Source organism: Homarus americanus, unplaced genomic scaffold (genome assembly GCF_018991925.1).
Source record: "Homarus americanus isolate GMGI-L3 unplaced genomic scaffold, GMGI_Hamer_2.0 scaffold47790, whole genome shotgun sequence".
In the NCBI taxonomy this organism is placed as follows: Eukaryota; Metazoa; Arthropoda; class Malacostraca; order Decapoda; family Nephropidae; genus Homarus; species Homarus americanus.
This window is the reverse complement of record NW_024747575.1, coordinates 194,868-216,025: the sequence shown is the minus strand read 5'-3', so window position 1 is coordinate 216,025 and position 21,158 is coordinate 194,868. Positions and strand designations below refer to the sequence as shown.

Here is a 21,158-nt window from a genome sequence, read left to right as displayed (position 1 = left end):
GTGGGAGGGGCACAGGGATGGGGCGGTAATGGTAGGGAGTGTGGGAAGGAGAAGAGGTAATGGGAGAGAGGATAAGAGAGCACCTTGGGATGGTGGGAGGGGTGAGGTTAGGAAATGTAAGTGAGAGGTGGAGTGGGGTGGGAATAGAGTGGGTGGATGGCACAGTGGTGATGTGGAGGAGAATATATATAGTAGGAAGGAAGGAAAGAGGATGATGACGACGGAGAGACAGCGGAGGGTTGTGAGGAAGAGACGTAGGGAAGGAGAGAAGGGAGTGTGAAAGAGAGAGAGAAAGAGAGGGAGGGAGGGAGAGAGTGGTACTGTGTTGGAGTGTGAAGTGGAGGGAGAGGGTTTCGGTGGTGTGGGGGGGAGGGAGAGTGGGGAGGCGATGGGGGATAGTGGGGAGAGGTGGTGGTGGTGTAAGTTGTTGAGTTGCCAGTGGTGGTGTATTGTGTGTGTGTGTTTGTATGTGTGTGTCTGTGTGTGTGTGTAGGGGGTAGTGGTGGTAGCGGTGCTGGCTGGCCCGTGTACCTTCAGTGTTGTGTTCTGGCCGATTAGTTGTGTTGTGTTGTCCCCGCCCCCTCCCCTCCCTCCCCACTCGTCAACAAGTGTCGTCCCCTCCCGATTATAAGTGTTCCGTTTAGCCTCAGATAAGGTGGATCATAAGTAACATGCTCCGTGGGTTCCTTTAGAAGGTAGGTGTGTGTGTGTGTGTCCCCCCCCGTGTGTTGTCGTTTTGTCTTGTTTTTCATTAGTTTCTCTCAACACGATATTGCATTGTTTTGTTGCCCAACTGTTTATTATTATGGTTATTGCTGTGACGTATGTTTATTTTGTTTGTCTCTTTACATTCCATCGTTACCTTTAAGGGGGGGGGGAGGAGGGGGGTACTTGAATCGATCAACCAATCATCTCATAGTTGTGGTTGAGGGCAGCCAGTCATTATACAGTTGTGGTTGAGAGTTGTCATAGTTCACTACTGAGGTAATTTTTTTCTGTCAATAAATGATGATTGACGGGGTTGGTTGGTGTACTGGATCTTATGTTTGGTGAGCCACTGAACGAAAGGTGTCTGTCTGCCTCACCTTCCTCATATGAGTCAGTTATTGATAGTGGATAAGACTATAGAGACATCCTACGGTATACCTGTCACTAGTACCTGCCCTGCCGTGCGAGGTGATGATCCTACAGACCAGCTAAAGACGCAGACGAAATGAATTAATTTCGCGCCAAAAACAAGAAATCTTTCGCGCCAAAACATGTGTTGCGCCTGCGCACCCGACGAGGATACCAGCGCTCTTTAGAGGTGATCCACGGTCGGTTTAGGGTGTAAACTGCGCTCTATGCCGCTAAATATTGGACCATACTAGCGACGTGCACCTGTAATGGGACCGTAATAACAACAGGTGAAATAGGAGTGGTAGTGTTGTGGGCGCGTTCATTAGTTTAGTGATAAAATTCATCGATAAATAATATTTAGGGAGTTGGTGGAAGTGTCGAGTGTTGGAGGAGGAGGAGGGGAAGAAGGGGAGGGAGAAGGAGGAGTAAGGGAATTGAGGAAGAGGGATAGGAAACAGGATGGTGAGGGAGGAGGTGGGAGATTGAGGAAAGAGAGTTATGAGGGTGGAATGGAGGAAAGGAAGTGAGGGAGGAAGAGAGGGCGAGAAGCAGAGCGAGAGGAAATAAGAGAGGGAGAGGCGGAGCAGATTGAGGAAAGCAAGTAATGAGAGTAGGATGCAGGAAGAGAGAGAGAGAGAGAGAGAGAGAGAGAGAGAGAGAGAGAGAGAGAGAGAGAGAGAGGTATGCTGTAGTTAGGGTCGTCTCAGGATACAGGGAGATGAACACGATTCATTTACACCTGCCTGGTAGTGTACGGCAGGTAGTAGGTGGAGGTGTGGTGTAGATGGTGTGGGTAGTGGTGTGGAGAAGGTATCACACAGGTGGTTTGGTACAGGTGCTATGATACAGGTGGTGTGGCTGTACAGGTGGTGTGGCCGTACAGGTGGTGTGGCTGTACAGGTGGTGTGGCCGTACAGGTGGTGTGAGCCCTGGCAGACAATCGGTTGCTCAGGAACAAGGTAGTGAGTGTACAGTAGTGTGTGTTGTGGCGGCCAAGATCAAGGCTACTCGCTATATCCGTCACTAGTATGGTAGGTGATTGGTCGTGCGGGGTGCCAGGTAATGGTAGGGGTGCCAGTTAATAGTAGAGGTGCCAGTTAACCGTAGAGGTGCCAGTTAATGGTAGGGGTGCCAGTTAATGATATGGGTGCCAGTTAATGGTAGGGGTGCCAGTTAATGATATGGGTGATAGTTAATGGTAGGGGTGCCAGTTAATGATATGGGTGATAGTTAATGGTAGGGGTGCCAGTTAATGATATGGGTGATAGTTAATGGTAGGGGTATTCTTGGTGGAATGGTTGCTGAATAATGACAGGTGTACCATTTGTTTATATATGTCATCCTTGCCAGTCTTTTGTCTTCCCCTCACCATCAAATCTACCCATTAATATATCCACCATTATCCCCCATCATCCCTAATTATATGGCTAATGTATCATATTTCTGTAGATTCCCTGTGTTTGTTTTGTTATTGTGGTTTATGTTCAGTTTTCTCCTGTAGAAGTGCATGTCGATAGTCTCCGCCCTTCTTCAGGTATCTGCTGTAGGTGTCGACGTCTTCGATCTACATGACAGCACCGATCCTTATGTAGTATTTTTGTAGTTTAGTCAGGCTAGATAATGGTAGGGTGGCTAGATAATGGTGGGGTGGCTAGATAATGGTGGGGTGGCTAGATAATGGTAGGGTGGCTAGATAATGGTGGGGTGGCTAGATAATGGTGGGGTGGCTAGATAATGGTGGGGTGGCTAGATAATGGTAGGGTGGCTAGATAATTAATGGTACGGTGGCTAGATAATGGTAGTATGGCTAACTATTCCAATGGTAGGCAAACAATGGTAGGGTTGGCTAGACATTCGCAAGAATTTCTAATTATTTGCACACAGTTGCCAGCTAGTCGTGGGGTTATTGTTTACTCTCGTGGTTGCCAGCTGCTTGAGAGGTTGCCATCTGGTCGTACAGTAAGTTGCCAGACGTACGATTGTTTGGCACCTGTTTATGTCGTCATGCAGTTCATGCTTGTAAGGGAGGGCTTTATCCACGGCCATGCAGCAATAATACAACACAATACAAGAATTCCTGGATACACACATGCATACAGTACAGACACTTGGGTTGTATTGTTATGTAGAATACAACCACTGGGTGAATGTGTATTGTTCAGATATTGTTGGTTTTGTCAATGCCAGCGACACTTGGCAAGGTGTGTGTGTGTGTGTGTGTGTAAGTAAAGGGAGGGAGTGTCAGAATATGTTGTATTATACAATCATATACAGTAAATGGTGTATGTGGTACCGTGGGAAGCTGTTTAATTGCTGACACACACACACACACACCTTGAAAATTAATAAAACAATCATCTTATTTTCTTATCAATTAATAAAACCACATGTAATACTATATACCACCTCACACCCAGCAAAGTACCATATATGTGTCTTATAATATACACCGTAACCTTATGTATCACCAACAGGACTCGTTAGTGTCTCGTATTGTAAGAGTTTTGAGTAAGTGTTGTGTTACAAAGGAGGGAGACGAGGATAAAGTGTGTTACGAGTGGGTGCAGTGACCTTGTTTGTGATGAGAAGTAAGATTACCTGGGGGTCAGTTACAGGTGCTAATATACCCCAATGTAATAGACCCTAGTCCTAATACACCCCCAATCCCATTAGACCCCATCATGATCAAAGCTGATAATTACGATTGTTGGCCATTAGGACTGTGCCTGTCATAATGGGTAGGTTAATTAGGTTTTGGGGTCTTATTAGGACTGGGGTCTATCTAGCCAGTCACCAACCAGCGTCAGGTGTTTTCGCTGGAGTCTCCTGGCTCTTCATTAACGGGTTAAAAATTTGCATAATAAACACAGCAGGTGTTGTGAGGGTGACACCACACATGGAGGCTTGAACCTGTGTGATGTTATAAGCCTCCTAGTGTGTGTGTGTGTTTTGTAATGCCCCTTCATCATACTTAAGCCGTATCAGGTCACTGTTACACACACACACATGTACACACACGGACAAGCACAAACTCGCTTGTAAGGGTCTGCGTCACTCTTGAAATGGTCTGCGTCACTCTTGTAAGGGTCTGCGTTACTCTTGGAAGGTCCGCGTCACTCTGTAAGGTACTGCGTCACTCTTCGAAGGGTCTGCGTCACCGTTGGAAAGTCTGCGTTATTCTTGTAAGTGTCTGCGTCACTGTTGGAAGGTCTGCGTCCCTCTTGTAAGGGTCTGCGTCCCTCTTGTAAAGGTCTGCGTCACTTGTAAGGGTCTGTGTTACTCTTGGATGGTATGCGTCACTTTTGTAAGGTCTGCGTCATTCTTGTACGGTCTGCATCACTCTTGGAAGGTTTGCGTCACTTTTACAAGGTCTCCGTCACTTGCCAAGTTTGCATCACTCTTGTTTCTTCACTCATTTACTTTCTCAACAGTATGGCCAGGTGTCTATTGTAACCTGACCCTAGAACACCTGGAAGAGGTTGTTCTGGGGTGGAGGTGAGGTCAAAGTGGGTCAGGTGAGTCCTGGGTCTTATCGCAGGTGAGGTCAAAGAAGGTCAGGTGGGAGATGTTGACCTGGGGCGGGTGGGTCCTGGTGGTTAACCCCGGGCCTGGCTATTGATCAGTACCGCTTCAGGTGACCTTGTACCCTGCCGAAGGAAGAACCAGCCCAAACCTGTGTTTTACCCGAGCTGCTGCCTCCACACACACCCGACAGTGGCACACACAAACACTCACACCCGACACACACACATGCATGCATACACACACGCACATGCCATGTACATAGCCTCGCACTCGCACACATGAACTCTCTCTCTTTCTCTCTCTTCCTCCGATCTTCCTCCCCAATGCCACACACACGGAGCCCCAGACCTTTCCGGACACACACGCACCTTCACACTCCCCCACCGACCGACCTTTCCCCAACAGGCACACGGGGGCTTCCATCGGCCTTTCCCGACAGACAAATGACTGTTTAGGGAGACATATTGATCCCTCTCTTGGGGTTGGGAGCTGCTGGCTAGTGGCTGTTTGGGCTACTGGAAGTAAGTGTAGCTGGATGGCGGGGTAGAGAGGCATCCATCTGGTGGCTGGAGTCATCCGTCCCCGTCCTCCCCCCCACCCTCCCCACAGTGATGCACGACTCCCACCTTCCTCTACCATGAATCTTCACTCGGATGCCCAATGGCCTCTCATCCATCTCCAGTAAGGGGAGGCAATATCTCGTTAAGGAAAATGTTGAAAAATAATGAAAACTAGAGGCGCTTCTGCAGTCTTGGTGACGCTGCCGGGTTTTTTAGGGGCGGTTTGGGAGAGAGGAGCCTTGTATTCTAACTAAGGCTAAAACAAAAGTGCTCCAGATATTTTCCATCCTGGATAATTCAACAGTTTTTTCCGTCGCAATATTTTCTTCCTGGATAAAACACGGACATGTTCAATAAGGGCTGAAAAATAATGGGCAACCTCGTAATGGGAATTCTGTCCAATCGTAGCCTTGCGGAGGCGTGGCCGGGGTTCTCGCCCGGCCAATGGCGTGCGAGGGAGCAGGAGGCGGGAACCAATCCCAACGCAGGGAAACTAATAAGGCCTGCCTGAACTTCCCAAATTGCTAACATTACTTTTACGGCAGCCCTAATCTTTAATATTTCTGAGCGCGGGGATCCCAGAAGCTCAACATTGCTTTCCCCAAAGAACGTAATGCTATTTTGTGTGTGGCGTGAGGATTTGGGGCTGGGGTGTCCGCCGGGTGGTCATCCACACAAACACACACAGGCTCCGTGTTTGACGCCTCGTGCGTTATTATGTGCGTTAATAACGTTGAGTTGGGGCGCCACTTTAAGGCTTGGGGTTGTGGTGTATAGATTTTGGTGGCAGTAAAGGCCGTGCCTCCTCCTCCTCTTGCCTCACAGGAACTCATAATTCTGATAACTTCCTCGTCAGAAAGTTGGGGAGGGGGAGGACGATGACGACGCATCGATCAGACGTAGTAGTTGTCATGGCAACGTTGGTGGAAAGGGGGGAGGGGAGGGATGGGGATAGACGGGAAGGGGGGCGGGGACGAGGGCACGGTAACCAAGACCAATTTGATCCCGGCGTCCCGAAATTGGATCCCAACTTCACTCCAGCTATTGGGCGGGAGGACACCAGCCAGAGTGAGGAGGTTGTTGGAGGAGGAAGAGGTTGGAGTGAGGGGGTGAGAGGGAGAGTGACCTAAGAGGAGTTTGGAGTGGATTGTGATGGAGTGGAGAAAGACCTAAGAGGAGGAAGAAGAGGTTGAAGTGGATTGTGAAAGTGAGAGAGAGAAGGGGCTTGGGGAAGGAGGAGGAAGGAAAGGAAGGGATTGGAAGTGATCTAAGGTGAGAGGGAGGAGCCAGTGAGGTACAAAATTTGCACTCCCTCACCTGTCGATTTGGGGAAAGGGAGAGGGGGGGGGGGAAGTTGAGGCAGTTGTATGGTTTCAGGAAGTTTGTTATTGTCCTCCCCCCCTTGAGGCTGAGTGATCCACCTCCCTTTCCTATCTGTGGCTTCCTAGCAACCCTCTCTTGTGTGTTCGTTTTTATACTCCAGTTTGGCTTAGGGGAGTGAGGGGGGTACAGGAAGAGGGTAAAGGGAGAGGAAAGGGGCAAGAGAAGGAGATTTGGGAGGGCGAGGGGAGGGGAGAATAGGGGGTAAAGGGGAAGATGAAAAGTGGAAAAAAGGGAGACAAGAGCAATAGGGCAAGCGGAAGTGTACTTAAGGGTGAGAAGAGGAGGAAGAGAGAGACGAACATATCATGGGGAGAGATAATAGTCTTTTGTGTTTTGTTTTTTCATTCAACCTCAGAGAATATTCTTGTTTTTTGTTTTGTTTTTAAGGAAAGGGAGAGGGAGAGATGGTTTTCCTCCCTCCCCCTCACTATTTTTCTCTCTCTCTCATATTCTCTACCTCTTTCCTCGTTTGTGGATTGTGAGAGCTGCCCTATACCACCACAGCCCACACCCCTATTAACTGTGTGAGGGAGGTGTACTGTATGTAAGTAAGGGCTGTTTCCTTTACTTCCTCCTCCCCCTCTTCTTCCTCCTCCTCCTCTTCATCCCCTTCTTCGTCTTCCTCTGTGGCATTAAAGGGTTCTTTCTTTTGATATTTATTGCTGATGAACCTTCCTTCCTTCCTCAATTCCTTCCCTTCATTTATCGGTCATTAGTTTAGGAAGACTTAGGGGTTACTGAAAGAAAAACAAATAGAGAACCAGAGAGAGAGAGAGAGTGAGTGAGACGGGGAGGGGAAGGGAGAGAGGGGAGGAGAGAAAGAGGTAGGTAGGTAGAAAAAGAGAGGGAGGGAGAGGGGGGGGCAGGGAGGGAGGAAAAGAGAGAGAGAGAGAGAGAGAGAGAGATACGAACAGCCTTTTTTGGTTTTTATGGTCCTCTTAACATGAACAAAACAAGAGGAGCTGCATTAAAACAACAGCAACATTGTAAAGACTTTTGCTTCAGTCTTTTTTAGTTTGTTCTTTTGTTTATTTAATTAAGCATTTAAAAAAATGCATAAAAAGACTTGGATTTTGTTTCGCTTTTTTTTGGGTCCAACATGAAAATGACATTGACTTTTTTTTCACCCTCTTTTATGCCTAACGACGTCAAGACAAAACAAAGATAGAAAAAATAAGAAAAAATAAAAGAACTGGGGGTCTCTTTTCACACAAGGATGGGACAAAAACGGGTATTTTTTTCCTTCTCTTTTTTTCGTTTGCTTTTTTTTCTAAGTCTCTGCATGAACAGGAACACAAAAGGTCTTTGTCGAGGTCTTTTATGTGAGAACAATTGCACCTTTTCTTAAAGGGGGGAGGGAGGGTCTTTCATATGCAGTGGGAGAGGTCAGGTCAGGTCAGGGGGTTCTTGGCATTCACAGACACAGGCAATTGGTCCTGACTTCATTGGAATGGTGCCAGTTCTGACTTCAATGAAATGGTGCCAGTCCTGGCTTCCATGGAATGGTGCCAGTCCTGACTTCCATGGAATGGTGCCAGTTTCGAGTTCAATGAAATGGTGCCAGCTCTGACTATAGTGGAATGGTGCCAGTTCTGACTTCAATGGAATGGTGCCAGTTCTGACTTCAATGGGATCAAGTCGGAGATGGGATATGTGCGTCGAAAGTTAGGAAATGGTACGTGTCTAAAGTTAGGATATACATGTCAGAAGCCAGGCTACGTGTGTGTGTGTGTGTGTATGTCAGAAGCCAAGTTACCGTACGTGTGTCAGAAGCTAATGACACCTGACACCCCCGACACGCTCTCAATCGGAAACGTTTCCTGAACATGTGGCCTTGTTGTGCGGAGATGGAACTGGGAAGACCAACCCTGAGGCTCTTACCATGTTAGTGTAGTAACCCTGACGGTGTAGCCCAAGGCCTCCTGCTGTAGTCTTGTTGCCTCGACATGGGTCTTTACCGTAGTCTTTCGCCCGTATTATTAAACATCTTCCCTTGACGAGGGTCGTCGTGTTTTAACCCGAGTTTTTAACTAAATGAGTCCTGAGGGACACCGCAGTACTGTACTTAACGGGGTGGTGTGGCGGTAAAATTAACTAATTCCAATAAAATTAATTTATAATATTGGAATTAGTTAATTTTACCGCCACACCGCCCCATTAAGTACTGTACTGCGGTGTCCCTCAGGACTCATTTAGTTTAAAACTCGGGTTAAAACACGACGACCCTCGTCAAGGGAAGATGTTTGTTATCGCCGCTGGCTTTCACCACCACCACCGCTGGCTACATCCGATCACTACCAATCTACACCACTTCTGTCTAATCACCAGTCGCCACTATAGCTCTTTACCACTCACTCCCAGTCACCTTTCCACTTAATTACCTATTCACTACAGCCGCTTCCAATTACCACTTCTATCAATCATCACCACTAACCCTTTACCAATCACCACTACTACCAAAAATCACCACTAACACTCACCACCACCGGTCACCAGTAATTAACCTGCATTAAACCAGGTGAACTTGGCCCCAGGCTGAGTGCAAGAGGGGTGTATGTGACGCTACCCATTGATTACAGGTCGATACAGTCTTATTACCTACACCGTTCACCTCTCTGTGTTCTTCATTCACACGGACTGTTCTATCTTTCTCTCGCCTGTCTGTTTGTGTATGTTAGCTCTAAGGTGACTGTTGAATAGTGTAACTGTGAACTGGATGAGGTTGACGTCTGAATGTATAGACGAAAAAATAGATAGACGAATATATACAAAAATAGTACGAAAAATATCACCTATTTGCTCAGTTCATCCTATGCTTAATAGTGGTCCTCGGATCACCTGAAGATTACCTCCCCCCCGCACCACCACCACCAGTCAGCTTATTTCACCTGATTAAAACACACTAACACTATCTCTATGGATAGGTTGGTAAGCCGAGTTATCCCTCCCGTTTTCTGTGTTTATTTTGATTTTAATTTTCTAATTTGTATTTTTTGGTTTGATGGTGTAATTATTTTATTATTTATTATTATCAAAGAACGCTTTTTATTATGGGAGTCTTGGGTTTGTAATTTTTTATTTTGTTGTAATTTGTGTAAAAATCTGTTCTTGCTGACGATTTCGCTGCCCATTTTCAGGGGAAACTTTCCTTGTCGACGCTGAATGAAGGGGTAACTTGTGTGTTTTTCCTTTCCCTTGGTAAGATGTGGACTTTAGGGCTTTCTTTTGATAAAAGTTAATAATCTTTATTTTTTTAGACAAGAAAACATATCAATTTGCGTTGAGACTTTGTTTGAACCTTGTGTGTGTATGCAAAGAAGACATATACATCTTAAAAACATAAAAATTACCCTTTGTGTTTAAGAAGGGAAAAAATCTCGTTCTTGACATTTATTCCAAGGAAAAAAAATATTTTTGTAAAATTTTAAGAGGTTAAGTTTCTAGTTTTTTTCCCAGGATGAGGTTGACTTTTATGACCGGTCCCCCGCCCCCAGAACAGGTCAAGACTTGTAATTTTTTTTTTCTTTTTTTCATTGGAAGGTCAACTTTCTTCCTTTTTTCCCTCGAAGGAGCTTATCTGTTTTACTTTTTTCCCAGGAAGACCTTTTTTTTTACTTATTTTCCCTCTGAGGGCAAAATCATCTTCATTTATTCCCCATAAGAGGTCAAATTTCCCGACCTCTTTAGGACGAGGTCAGCTATTATAACCTTTATATTTTTTTAACTATATTTTTCAAGGGAGAAAATTTTCCCTGGTTCATTATTTTTTCCCCCTGATGAGTTAATCAGGATTCTGAGGAAAAAATCCTAACAATACTTTAACAGGGAAATAAAGCCTTTAAGGATGGATTTTTAGGTGTGCATTTCTAAAAAAAAGGGTTTAATTACCTTCCCAGAATCGTGTGACTTAAGTGTGTGTGTGAGATTCATCCTTTCCCATTATCCTTCTTGCCTCTCCATCCTAGCTCTAGTCTCTCTCTCCTAGCTGTATATCGCAACAGGTGTTCGGTCCTTCAGCAGGTGTGTGATCCGTCAGCAGGTTTGTGATCCCTTCAACAGGTGTGTGATGCGTCAGCAGGTTTGTGATCCCTTCAGCAGGTGTGTTCTCGTAGGTGTGTGATGCTACAGCAGGTGTGTTCTTGCAGGTGTGTTAGTGTGACTGTAGGTCGGTTATATGCGGTACCACCCCGCTGGATCGTACCAGGAGTACTCCGCTGCCCCACCGCAAGGTACTGCCGCTACCACAACAGCTACCACAACTACCACAATCAATCCCACCACTACTAGCATCACCACAACTACTGCCACAGGTGTTTAACTGCTACCATTACTACTACTACTACTACTACTACTACTACTACTACTACTGCTGCTGCTGCTGCTGCTGCTGCTGCAACCACTAGTAATGCTACTACCACAACTACTACTATCACTACTACTACCACCACAATCACTCCTACTATCATAGCATACATTATTACTACATCTACTACTACTACTGTTACTACTACTACCACACCTACTACTACCACCACAACTACTTATACTACTACCAGCCACAACCAAAGCGTTCACTGCCACCACCACGACCGTTCACTGCGAGCCACAACTAAAGCGTTCACGACTACCAGGTGCGTCAATTAACACCAGATGCGTTCACTGTTACCAGGTGTATTTACTACCAGCACTGCCAGCCACAACCAAAGTGTTTACTGCCACCACCATAACCGTTCACTGCGAGCCACAACCAAAGTGTTCACTGCCACCACCACGTGCGTTCACCCACATAAACACAGTTCAATAGCCATAACTGATGATTCATACATAAACACATAAAAACATTAACACTTGGTTTGTAGTTGTTGACTTGACATGATTAACAAATGTTCGCTCTTAACACAGGTGTGACGGCTCAGTCATATTTTATTTAAATTTCATTGTCATTGTTATATTATTTCATTATTATATATTACTATCAGAAACGCCTCCTTTCGGGCGGCTCATCCGCTAGGCCACGGTAGGACGCCACCCTCCGGGAGGCTCCACATTGTCTCACTGTTCGGTCCCCAAAACTTCTTACATCAATAGTTCTTTAACGGTGTATGTAAGTTCCACCATGTTTTTCACTACAACGGTACAGCAAAGTATATTATTTTAGCATTAAACTGTTATTATTTTATTGTCTAATCATCACTACATATAACACCACCCATCACCACTACATATAACATCATCCATCATCACTACATATAACACCACCCATCACCACTACATATAACATCATCCATCATCATTACATATAACACCATCCATCATCACTACAGATCGGTAAAGTAGTTTCCGAGATTCTCGTGCAGACACACACAAACAGACATTCTTCTTTGTTTTATATAGACATATAGATCATATCTGTGTGTTGTTCATGTTCCCATTTACGTGTGTACATTGACGCGCTCGTACACACAAATATACAAAATCGTGTACTAACATTCATTATTTGAGCCTTTTCCTCGAATTTTAAGAAAGATGTGTAGGCCTACATAAGGGTTTTGACGTACATGCATACTGTAAGCAAGTATAAACACCATTGATGACACACACACACACACACACACACAATTTCATAACTACATAAAGATATAAGATATAAATAAAATCATATGCCTGGCCATCTGACCACCACAGACAACACGTATTTTATAGCATGGGTATATTACAGCTGAGAACAAGAAGTTATTACACAAATTACCTCAAATATATAGTATTTTGCTATTGTATTTCTCAGTTAAGTTAGATTTATAGCTTTTACTCGTAAGAAAAAAATAATAATAAATTCCCTCACCTTACGCGGTCATCAACATCGTTCCAACACTTGTCGCTGCAGCCTAGTCACCACTACCGGTTAATGGAAGTCTTTTTAAAACTAATACCAAACATTATCTGGGAATAAATTAGAGTGTGTTATTATAATTTTTATCGCGAGTTGTCCATTGCCATAAAGTAATTTTTAATGATCTTGGCGGAAATGCTGAGTTTTACAATGACTAAATGTTTGTTGTTGAACGAAGAATTTAAGACTTGCTAGACGATGTGTAACGAATCATGGACGATGAACCTGCAAAATGCGCTAAAACAACTACAACTAGACATCGTGAGTAATGAATATAGCTGAACTTTTAATGTTATTAGTTGAACACATTTTAGAGGCAGTGAACGGTGTTTAATAACCCTGAATGGTGAACGGTAAACACAAGAACCATGTTTGTTGTAGACGCTGGAAGTTGAAGCAGCAGAAAAACAAGTAAAATAAAACACACACACACATGTGAAAGTACAATATGCCCACCAGTTAAAACATCTACCGAAAATAAACAAAATAAAACCTGCACATTCACATATCGGTTTGTAAATGTTTATTGTTTGTATGTTGTTTTGTTGATGTTATCTGTGTTGTTTTTTGGTTGTGTTAAAAAGAACATTGCCTTGATTGTTTTATTTGTTGGGGCTGCTGTGGTTGTTTATCTTATTCTATTGTTGTCTTGATTGTCTTTTGTTTCTTTGTGTGTAGTGGATTGTGTTGTTTTGTTTGTCTCACCATCACGGATCTTTATTTTGATTTTGTGTGTGTATATTAGCATGACTTTTGAAACCACGTTTTGTATACAGCATTTTGCACTAGTACACCGTCTACCATCCTCGCTACACTGATGCTTGTTGTGAAGATTTAGTTTTCGTGTTTATGTATACCTACTATCTACTTATTGCCTATATCCACCTGTATGTCTATATATTTACTATCTTTGCATGTTAAAAAAAGCCTTAATCTATGTATTCTCGTGTTTGTGTAATTAATATTGGCCAGTATTATTAAAGGGTTTGTATAAACAGGTATATACTCTTTATATTTTTTAATGTTTTGCTTGCAGTGTCTATATATATATATATATATATATATATATATATATATATATATATATATATATATATATATATATATATACATATATATTGTTTGCTAGCCCAGGCGTAAATATATCTCATTATTTTAAAAGATCAATTTTAATCAGTCTCAGATGAAGTTTAATTTTCAAGCGGCCCGGTAGAGTTGTCATCAGGAGGAAGAAGCCCGCGCATTCTCCTCCTCGCGGCTGGGGTGGGGGGGGGGGACATAATACACATCTCTTAAAGCTTCAATCCATCCCCTATTTTGCTTTCATCTGGATCGTAGTAGTCCATCCGCCAGTTGAAGTTGCCAAGCCTTTGAAACTTGGTATTCTCATACATCCACTTGATATGTTTAAAAAGGGCTTCACGTAACCCCAGAGTGTGAGGGGGAAAATAGCCCCTGTGAGAGAGAGACTCGAGTGTGTGTATCGTGTGTGCCATGACGTGTTGCATACGACTCTGGTAAGTTTTGGTGAGGTTGGTTAGAAGTTGGTGCTAGTTGCCAGACGAGACTATTTTATGGAATTTTACCTGGAATGTTTAGATGCTCTGCGTTTTTTAAAATAATATGTGTGTAGATTAATTTAATGAATGTTCAAAAGTTGTGTGTTCTCGTGAATGCAGAGATCATCCCCTTTATGTTTTTAATTTAATGTGAACGTGTTGGCATGATGAATTCTTAATTTATCTCCCGGGGGGTGGAGTGGAGTTAGACGAGATAGCGTTTACAGTACGATGGGGGAAGTGGATAGGAGAGAGGAAGAGAGACAGAATAGATCTATAACTGGTGGTTAGAAATGTTTGTATGTGAAGTTAGGGATTTATTTATGGTGGATAGTGATGTGTGTGTGTGGATAAGGGATATATTTATGTGGATGAGGAATGTGTGGGGATAAGGGATATCAGGATATGTATGTGTGGATAATGAATACGAGGATGATGAATGTAAGTGTGGATAAGAATATATATATATGGGCGCTCATAGGTAGACATTGAGTGTGTGTGAATGTTTATAGGTACAAATGTGTGTGTGTGTAGAAATCCCCAGAAAAAAATAGAAACAATAAATATAAGAAACACATTAGATTTAACGAGCGAAAAAATAAAACAAAATAAATGTACATAAATAAGATAGAATAAAGCACAGGTGGAAGAAATTACCAATTACGAAACCTTAATGAAAATGGCAACAAACGTCTCAGCTGACGAGACAAGACGAAGGGGGGTGGAATGAGATAATATAATGAATGGGTCGGACGGTAAATGGTTAAAAGATTAATTAATAAAAAATAAGAAAAGTAACTTATGGGAAGTGCTTAATGAACCTCGATATATTATACAGAGATGTGCGTGTATAGGAGGGGAACATGGTCAAAATATTTAGACCATTGGGGTAGGGGGAGGTAGTGGGCATCAACTCTTAAGATTCAAATCTTTCCTCACGCTGCTTATTGGGTACACCTATTATCCTTTTGCATCCTGCTTAGGCGAAGGACAGAAGCATTACAGGGCCCTTCCGGTTAAGTAGCTTGCCTTTGACTTAAATAAAGCCATAGGGTATTTATCTGGCTTATCATAACCATTGACCTTTTTATTATTATAAAACAGACAAGGGAGCCAATCATTATTTGAACTGGGTCAACTCCTCGGAGGAGGTTACAGTACATAATGATCTCTCCATTCCTGACAATTTTTGTCCAGAGGTGACGAAAAAAATTACAGTATGAGATGACTCCTTGGTACGAGTCATAAGTTCTCTTCTTAGAGATTGTAAAAGTGCTGAACGAAAGTGGCACAGGCAGTGAACAGACTGTACTAAATCAGAGTACAATACTGTATATGACCGCGTAGGGCTATTGTTTGTGCAGTGAGGAAATGCGAAGGTAAATACTACAGAAGTCAAGTAGCCTCTTGAAGCAGTGAATTTTTTTTATGCAGTTATGAATGGGCTGTTGGGCCGGAGGTCTGAAACTACTGGGCCCTCTTCCACTTCAGATACTTTTTGGTACTTTTTTATTGAGGTCCTTGAGTTTGGTGTTTTGAGCGTTAGTGAATTCTTTAGGAGAATTGACGATGCTTTAAAGAAACAAAAGACCAGTTATTTTTATTGTTATCAGTACACTGAGAGAGAGAGAGATGTAAGGAAAACATTACAATGCGATTAAGAAAATTTTGATTTACAGTATATACAGTAGTGTACCATACAGTAAAGTTGTTTTGGGTTTTTATAAGATACTAGTACCGTACTGGTAACTATTTATAGTACAGTACTGTACTGGTATATATTTGGCCAATGTTCCTATTTTAGAAGATGGCTACTGTCTATCTTTCACTCTTCAGATATTATTCCATAGTTATTTAATTTTGTCATTTCTATCTTTTTTGTCTTGTTTGGTATTATTGCTATTGTACTGTGTGTATTTCTAATTGGCACTACTACTCTCCTTTGAAGACTTTGCGTAAGGATATACACAGTACAGGGTATATTATTTATTAATTTCTTGTAACAATATTTATGAATCATGTATATAACATTCCAAACTAAATGTAATGGACCTATTGTGTCATCAGTCTTAAAAGGGCCTGTGTTAGCATGTTAGCAGCTATAAGGGTCATTGAACCATCTATAAATATTTACTCTTAATGATCATTTTTAAGTTCATGTTACCTTTTTTGTTAAGTTTAAGTGTTTGCTTTATACTAAAAGACTTTGTAACTCATCCTTGTTTTATATACAGGTGATCTCACAAGGAACGGTGCAGTGAATCACTGGACGTATGCACTGAACGAACAGTACCAGCAGAATTACTACCCACATTATCAGTACCAGCAATTACAGTACTACCAACAATCCTACTATAATCAACAGGCATATCAGCAACAGCAAACATACTACTCCCAACAACAGCAACAGTATTTTAACCAGAGTTCATACACTCCCGAGCATCAACAGCAGTTCGCTGTAGGTGCACAACAACAAGTTGGGGAAGGCGGTCAATGCTGGGAGTGCGGAGCAGCATTCCAGGATGTGGCACTCCTCCGTGACCACCTGGCACTTTTTCATGCCCATGTGCTCACCCACTCTTGCCGTTTGTGCCCAGCTGTTTTCCCTAGTCAAGCACTACTTGCTCAACATTTCAGCACATGCCATGTGGTAGGTGAACCAGTTGAGTCACCAAGAACGCCCCAACTGGTTACTAGACATACTGCGTCTACTGCACTACAACCACAAACTGGAGAACCCCAACTCCAGGACAAACCAAAATCTGTTCGCAAGGGTAAAGAATCTCAAAAAGGGGGTCAAAAAGTAGATTTGTGGTGTGTACATTGTAGGATAAATCAGTTTGCCAGTGAGAAAGATTTTGAGGCTCATCACTTGGGCCACATTCATCAACGGACCCTAAAAGTGCGACTAAAACGCCTAACTGCAGCAGAGCTGAAGAAGGTCAAGGTGGAGTCACGTAGAAAGAGGAGTGGGTCAAGTATCAAACTGAAGCTCAAGATTTCCAAAGTGGGTCGTGGTCGCGGTCGTAAGCGAAGAGAAGTGCGCATTGTTAGCAACGAGGGCATGAGTGAGAGCCAAAACAGTTTTCAGGCACAAGACGGACTGGAAGCTGAAACTCGGGAGCAGGAAGAGGTGGATGGTACGGAAGAGGGTGGTGTACCTGAAGAGAAAGAGGAAAGTGGAGGTGAGAGTGAAGGAGAACAGGTTGCCAGTGGATCGCCCACAGAACCCCAGGATATAGAGGACCAGGGAGAACAAGATTCATTGCCTGGGCATGACGACTTGGATTGTGGCAAAGAGCAGGATTACGAGCAGGAGGAGCGTGATTCTCAACAAGACAGTTCTGAGCTGCAGGAACAAGACCAAGAGAAAGAGGAAGAGACTGCTTCATCACAACAAAAAGAGGCACAGGGAGATTATCAACAAGCCTCAGGAAGTGGTGGTGAACCAAGTGACAACAGTAACAGTGAATTCAACTCTAACTTTGGTGAACAAGATCTTGGATTTGTAGGTGCTGGATCAAGTGACACTCCTTCTTCAACTTACCAACCTCAATTTGAGTCATTTCCTACCAGTGACTGGTTCAGTGAATACGAATCAGGATCAAGAATAGCTGCTGCCATGGCAGGAGCAACAACTGCAGAGACTGCCAGTGAGAGTGGTGCTTGGGAGGGTGGAACAGAGGGAACAGCCGACCCTACTTATAGTTCAGCTAACACTCCACCAGAAAAGGATGCCTCCAGTCCACCTGTTAATGGTGGAGGAAGTGATGGTGATGGGGAAGATGGGTTATTCAGCCAGGAAGTGTTGGGTCAGGAATCTCCAGAAAAGAATGATCGCCAGGGCAGCTTCGAACAGCTATGTTTAAATGACTCTTTCACTGGTCAGAGCCAGAATAGTAATGAGGAGCAGTCTCAACAACAGCAAGATCAGTCACAGATGCCTTCCCCACAGGAGCAGCAGCAACAGTCTTCTGGTGTTGCAAGTGATCTTTTATCAGAACTGGAATATTTAAATAATAGTGGTCAGTCATCACAAGATTCACAGCCGGACTCACAGCAAGGATCACAGTCAGGTCAAATGGATGGGTCTCCACACAGTGGAGGTCCCTCACCTCATAGTGGAGGACCTACCACTCCTTCACACCTTAGTTCCCGGGGCTCTAACTCAGGAACACCAACTTCCTCTGGTGGGCAGCCAACACCACCACCATCTGATACATCCTTTAGAGCCTTGGCCACCAGTCCCATCACGAGTCCAACTCAGCAGCCAACTTCACCATCACTCCACAAAGGCCCAACTCCACCTGCTACTTCACCACTGCAACAGCAGCAGCACTCGCCACAAGCTGGTGAGCAGCAGCAAGCAGGAGTGCCTCGGCTAACTATAGCTAACAATCTTATGGCCCCAGCAACTAGTGCTCACATGATGGCAACAACAACTGCTAGTCAAGCTGCAGTTGGGGGTATGATGTCTAGATATGGTAATCAGTGGTCACAAGGGGCAGCAGGATACAGTGGCACAGGAGGTTATGCATCTTTGGCAGGTACAAGTATGGCAAACACAAACTTAGCTGGTCCATTACGTGCCCCATTACCCCCAAGTGTTGCTATGCCATATCGTCCTAGTCCACCACCACGAGTTAGAGGAAGACCTCCCCTAATGGGTCATGTTGGTCGTCCTCCCCTTCATCAAGCAGCCCACCTTCAACCTTCACGTGGACCTGGCCGTCCTCCAACATCATCCATCCTTCCACCACCACTTATGCCAGCACCAGGGGGACGTGGTGGTATGATGCCACCTCTACAACGTATGCATCAAACAATGTACTCAGGTCAGAGACAAGCATCTCCACAACAACAAAGTGCCGCTGGAAAAAGGCAGCTTTTGGGTGCTGCTGGTCACTCGCCAAGCAAAACTGCCCGTCGGGAGGATATCAATGTGCCATCCCGTCAGAAAGACAATGAATGTCAAATCATTGCAGTTGCAAACCGAAGTGATGGACTACCGGTAATATCCAATGTACAGGGAGGCTCTGCAGCACCTGGTAACCAACACCGGGGCTCAGGTGTCCCAGCAACCACGGAGTCCACAATTAATCTCAGTGATTCCATTACCCTGAGTGTACGAGCATCTGGTGGTAATAAAGAAACAGCTTCACGTGGTGAACGAGGTGGCCCTGAGGCTGGAGCTGTTGCTAACCTATTGGCTTCACGAGGTATCACTGTTACCCCAGCTGCTGGTGAACGCCAGGATGGTGTCGGAGGAAGAGATGATCGCCGCTTGCCTACAGCACAAGAGCTAAATTTGTCTTCAGCCATATCTGTTCACCCACCAACACAGAGAGAACGGGAAGCAGGTGGAAGAGAACGGGATAGAGATGGATTTGCTGTCCCGCAGGCACCTCCTACTCGAGGAAGTGTTTCAAACAGTAATGTAGAACGTCCTCCTCGTCCTCCCACTGTAGATTTAACTCAAGATGTTCCCTCTTCTGGTTCTCAGGGCACTCGTCACAAATGCCATCAATGTGACCGCTCTTTTCCAACCGCAGCATTATTGTCAGAACATAGTCGTGTGCATCAACAGCAGCAACAGTCCCGTATGCCTTTTAAGTGCCACCTGTGCACTGCAGGATTTTCTACTCAAAAGGGTCAGCAACATCATTATCAGCAGTTCCACCAGTTACACCTCTCAGCTGGTGATGTGGCTATTCCTTTAGTAGACCTGCGTAATCCTGTTAATGTGCAGCGTATGGCAGCCCTTGGAATCCGTTCATTCCTTCCACTGACAAACCTCCAAAACAGAGGTGCTGGTGGTGTGGTTGGTGTCCCTATACTAACCCTGGAAAACTTGAGAAATGGTCATATGACCTTGCAGCAATGGGGTGTCAGTGATGTGTTGTCCCTCGGACCTGCAAAGACTCTAAATATCCCCAGGTAATCATTAAAGGTGATGTGACACTTATCAGTTCCAAAGTTACTGTGTGGACGTCTGGTGCAATTTAAGACGTTCGTTTTCCTTTATTTTGGCACTGATCATTTTAGTGAAGAGCAGACAGAAATGGGTGCTGCAGTTAAACATCACCCTGAATGGACAAAAATGGCATTAGGTTTTCTTGTCAAAATGTACAAACTTACTTGAGTGTGCATTCAAAATGCTAGAACTGTAATGTATACGAAAGATCTCCCTATGTGTATGTATTTCTGTTTCCGGATTGTAGTTTTAAATTTTGTTTATATTAAACATTGTTTTGATGTTTCATTGTTTTGGAGTGCCAAAAGAAACTACAAGGATGAGGATTTGTTTTGTATATTAATTATGGAAAAATATTTTTTTTATGTGGATACAGTAACTGAATAGAATATTTATTGATAATACAGGATGGCTATGAAAAATTATAAAACTTTTTTTCATCAAAAATCTTAGGAAATATTTATGGAAATACATTCCTTGTAAGAAAACAGCATAGAAGGGATGACTTCGTTAACATAGCTGACTGTTGTGCATCTATACCTTGATTAATACAGTAGTTCTATTCAGTTCTTAACTAAGGAATGCCCTTTTTTTGTATTTTTTACCAAATAATTTGATTTTGTAAAGTGAATGTACAAATCTTTGTATATAGTTTTATATATTTTCTATAAATGTGAAATAAATTAGAACTGAAGTTTTTGGTATATTTTCTCCTTACATCCAACAAACGAAGAAAATAATCCTCGGAAGGCCAATCGGTTACAGATGATAATGAAAAAAGAGGGGTACAATGATCATAATAAGCAACAAATACAGCTCCTCCCCGACTTACAACGGGGTTAGGGGCCCAAATCCAGGTCGTAAGTCGGAAATGCTTTAATAATACATAGAAAATCGAAAATGGGTGTTTCTTTTTCTTCTCAGCACCACAAAACACTCACTTTTAAGCTTGCCAGCCATTTTAAAGTGAATTACAAACAAAAAGTTTGTCTGTACTGACTTTGGGACTCGAAAATATGTAATTTTACCAAATTTTAGTACGACTGAGGCAGGTCGTAAGTCGGGGAGGAGCTGTAGTGGTGGGTATAGGCAAGCAGTGTTTAATTTTTTCAAGGGTCATTAACATTAATCACTCAAATTTTTAAATT

The 21,158-nt window shown here is 43.6% G+C and overlaps 1 protein-coding gene across 7 annotated transcripts in view; it reads left to right on the top strand.

Annotated features, from left to right (window-relative positions):
* Nucleotides 1-20,704, top strand: part of LOC121879645 — a 52,687-nt gene extending 31,983 nt beyond the window's left edge. For 6 of the 7 annotated variants that reach the window (XM_042386322.1, XM_042386323.1, XM_042386321.1 and 3 more), the window contains exon 3: nt 16,271-20,704. In XM_042386322.1, the coding sequence (XP_042242256.1) occupies nt 16,271-19,977 (3,707 nt within the window). In that variant the 3' untranslated portion in view covers nt 19,978-20,704. Of the gene's footprint in view, nt 1-10,732; nt 10,898-16,270 lie in introns of all 7 variants that reach the window. The other variant, XM_042386326.1, reaches the window with a different exon arrangement.
* Nucleotides 20,705-21,158: the final 454 nt, after the last annotated feature.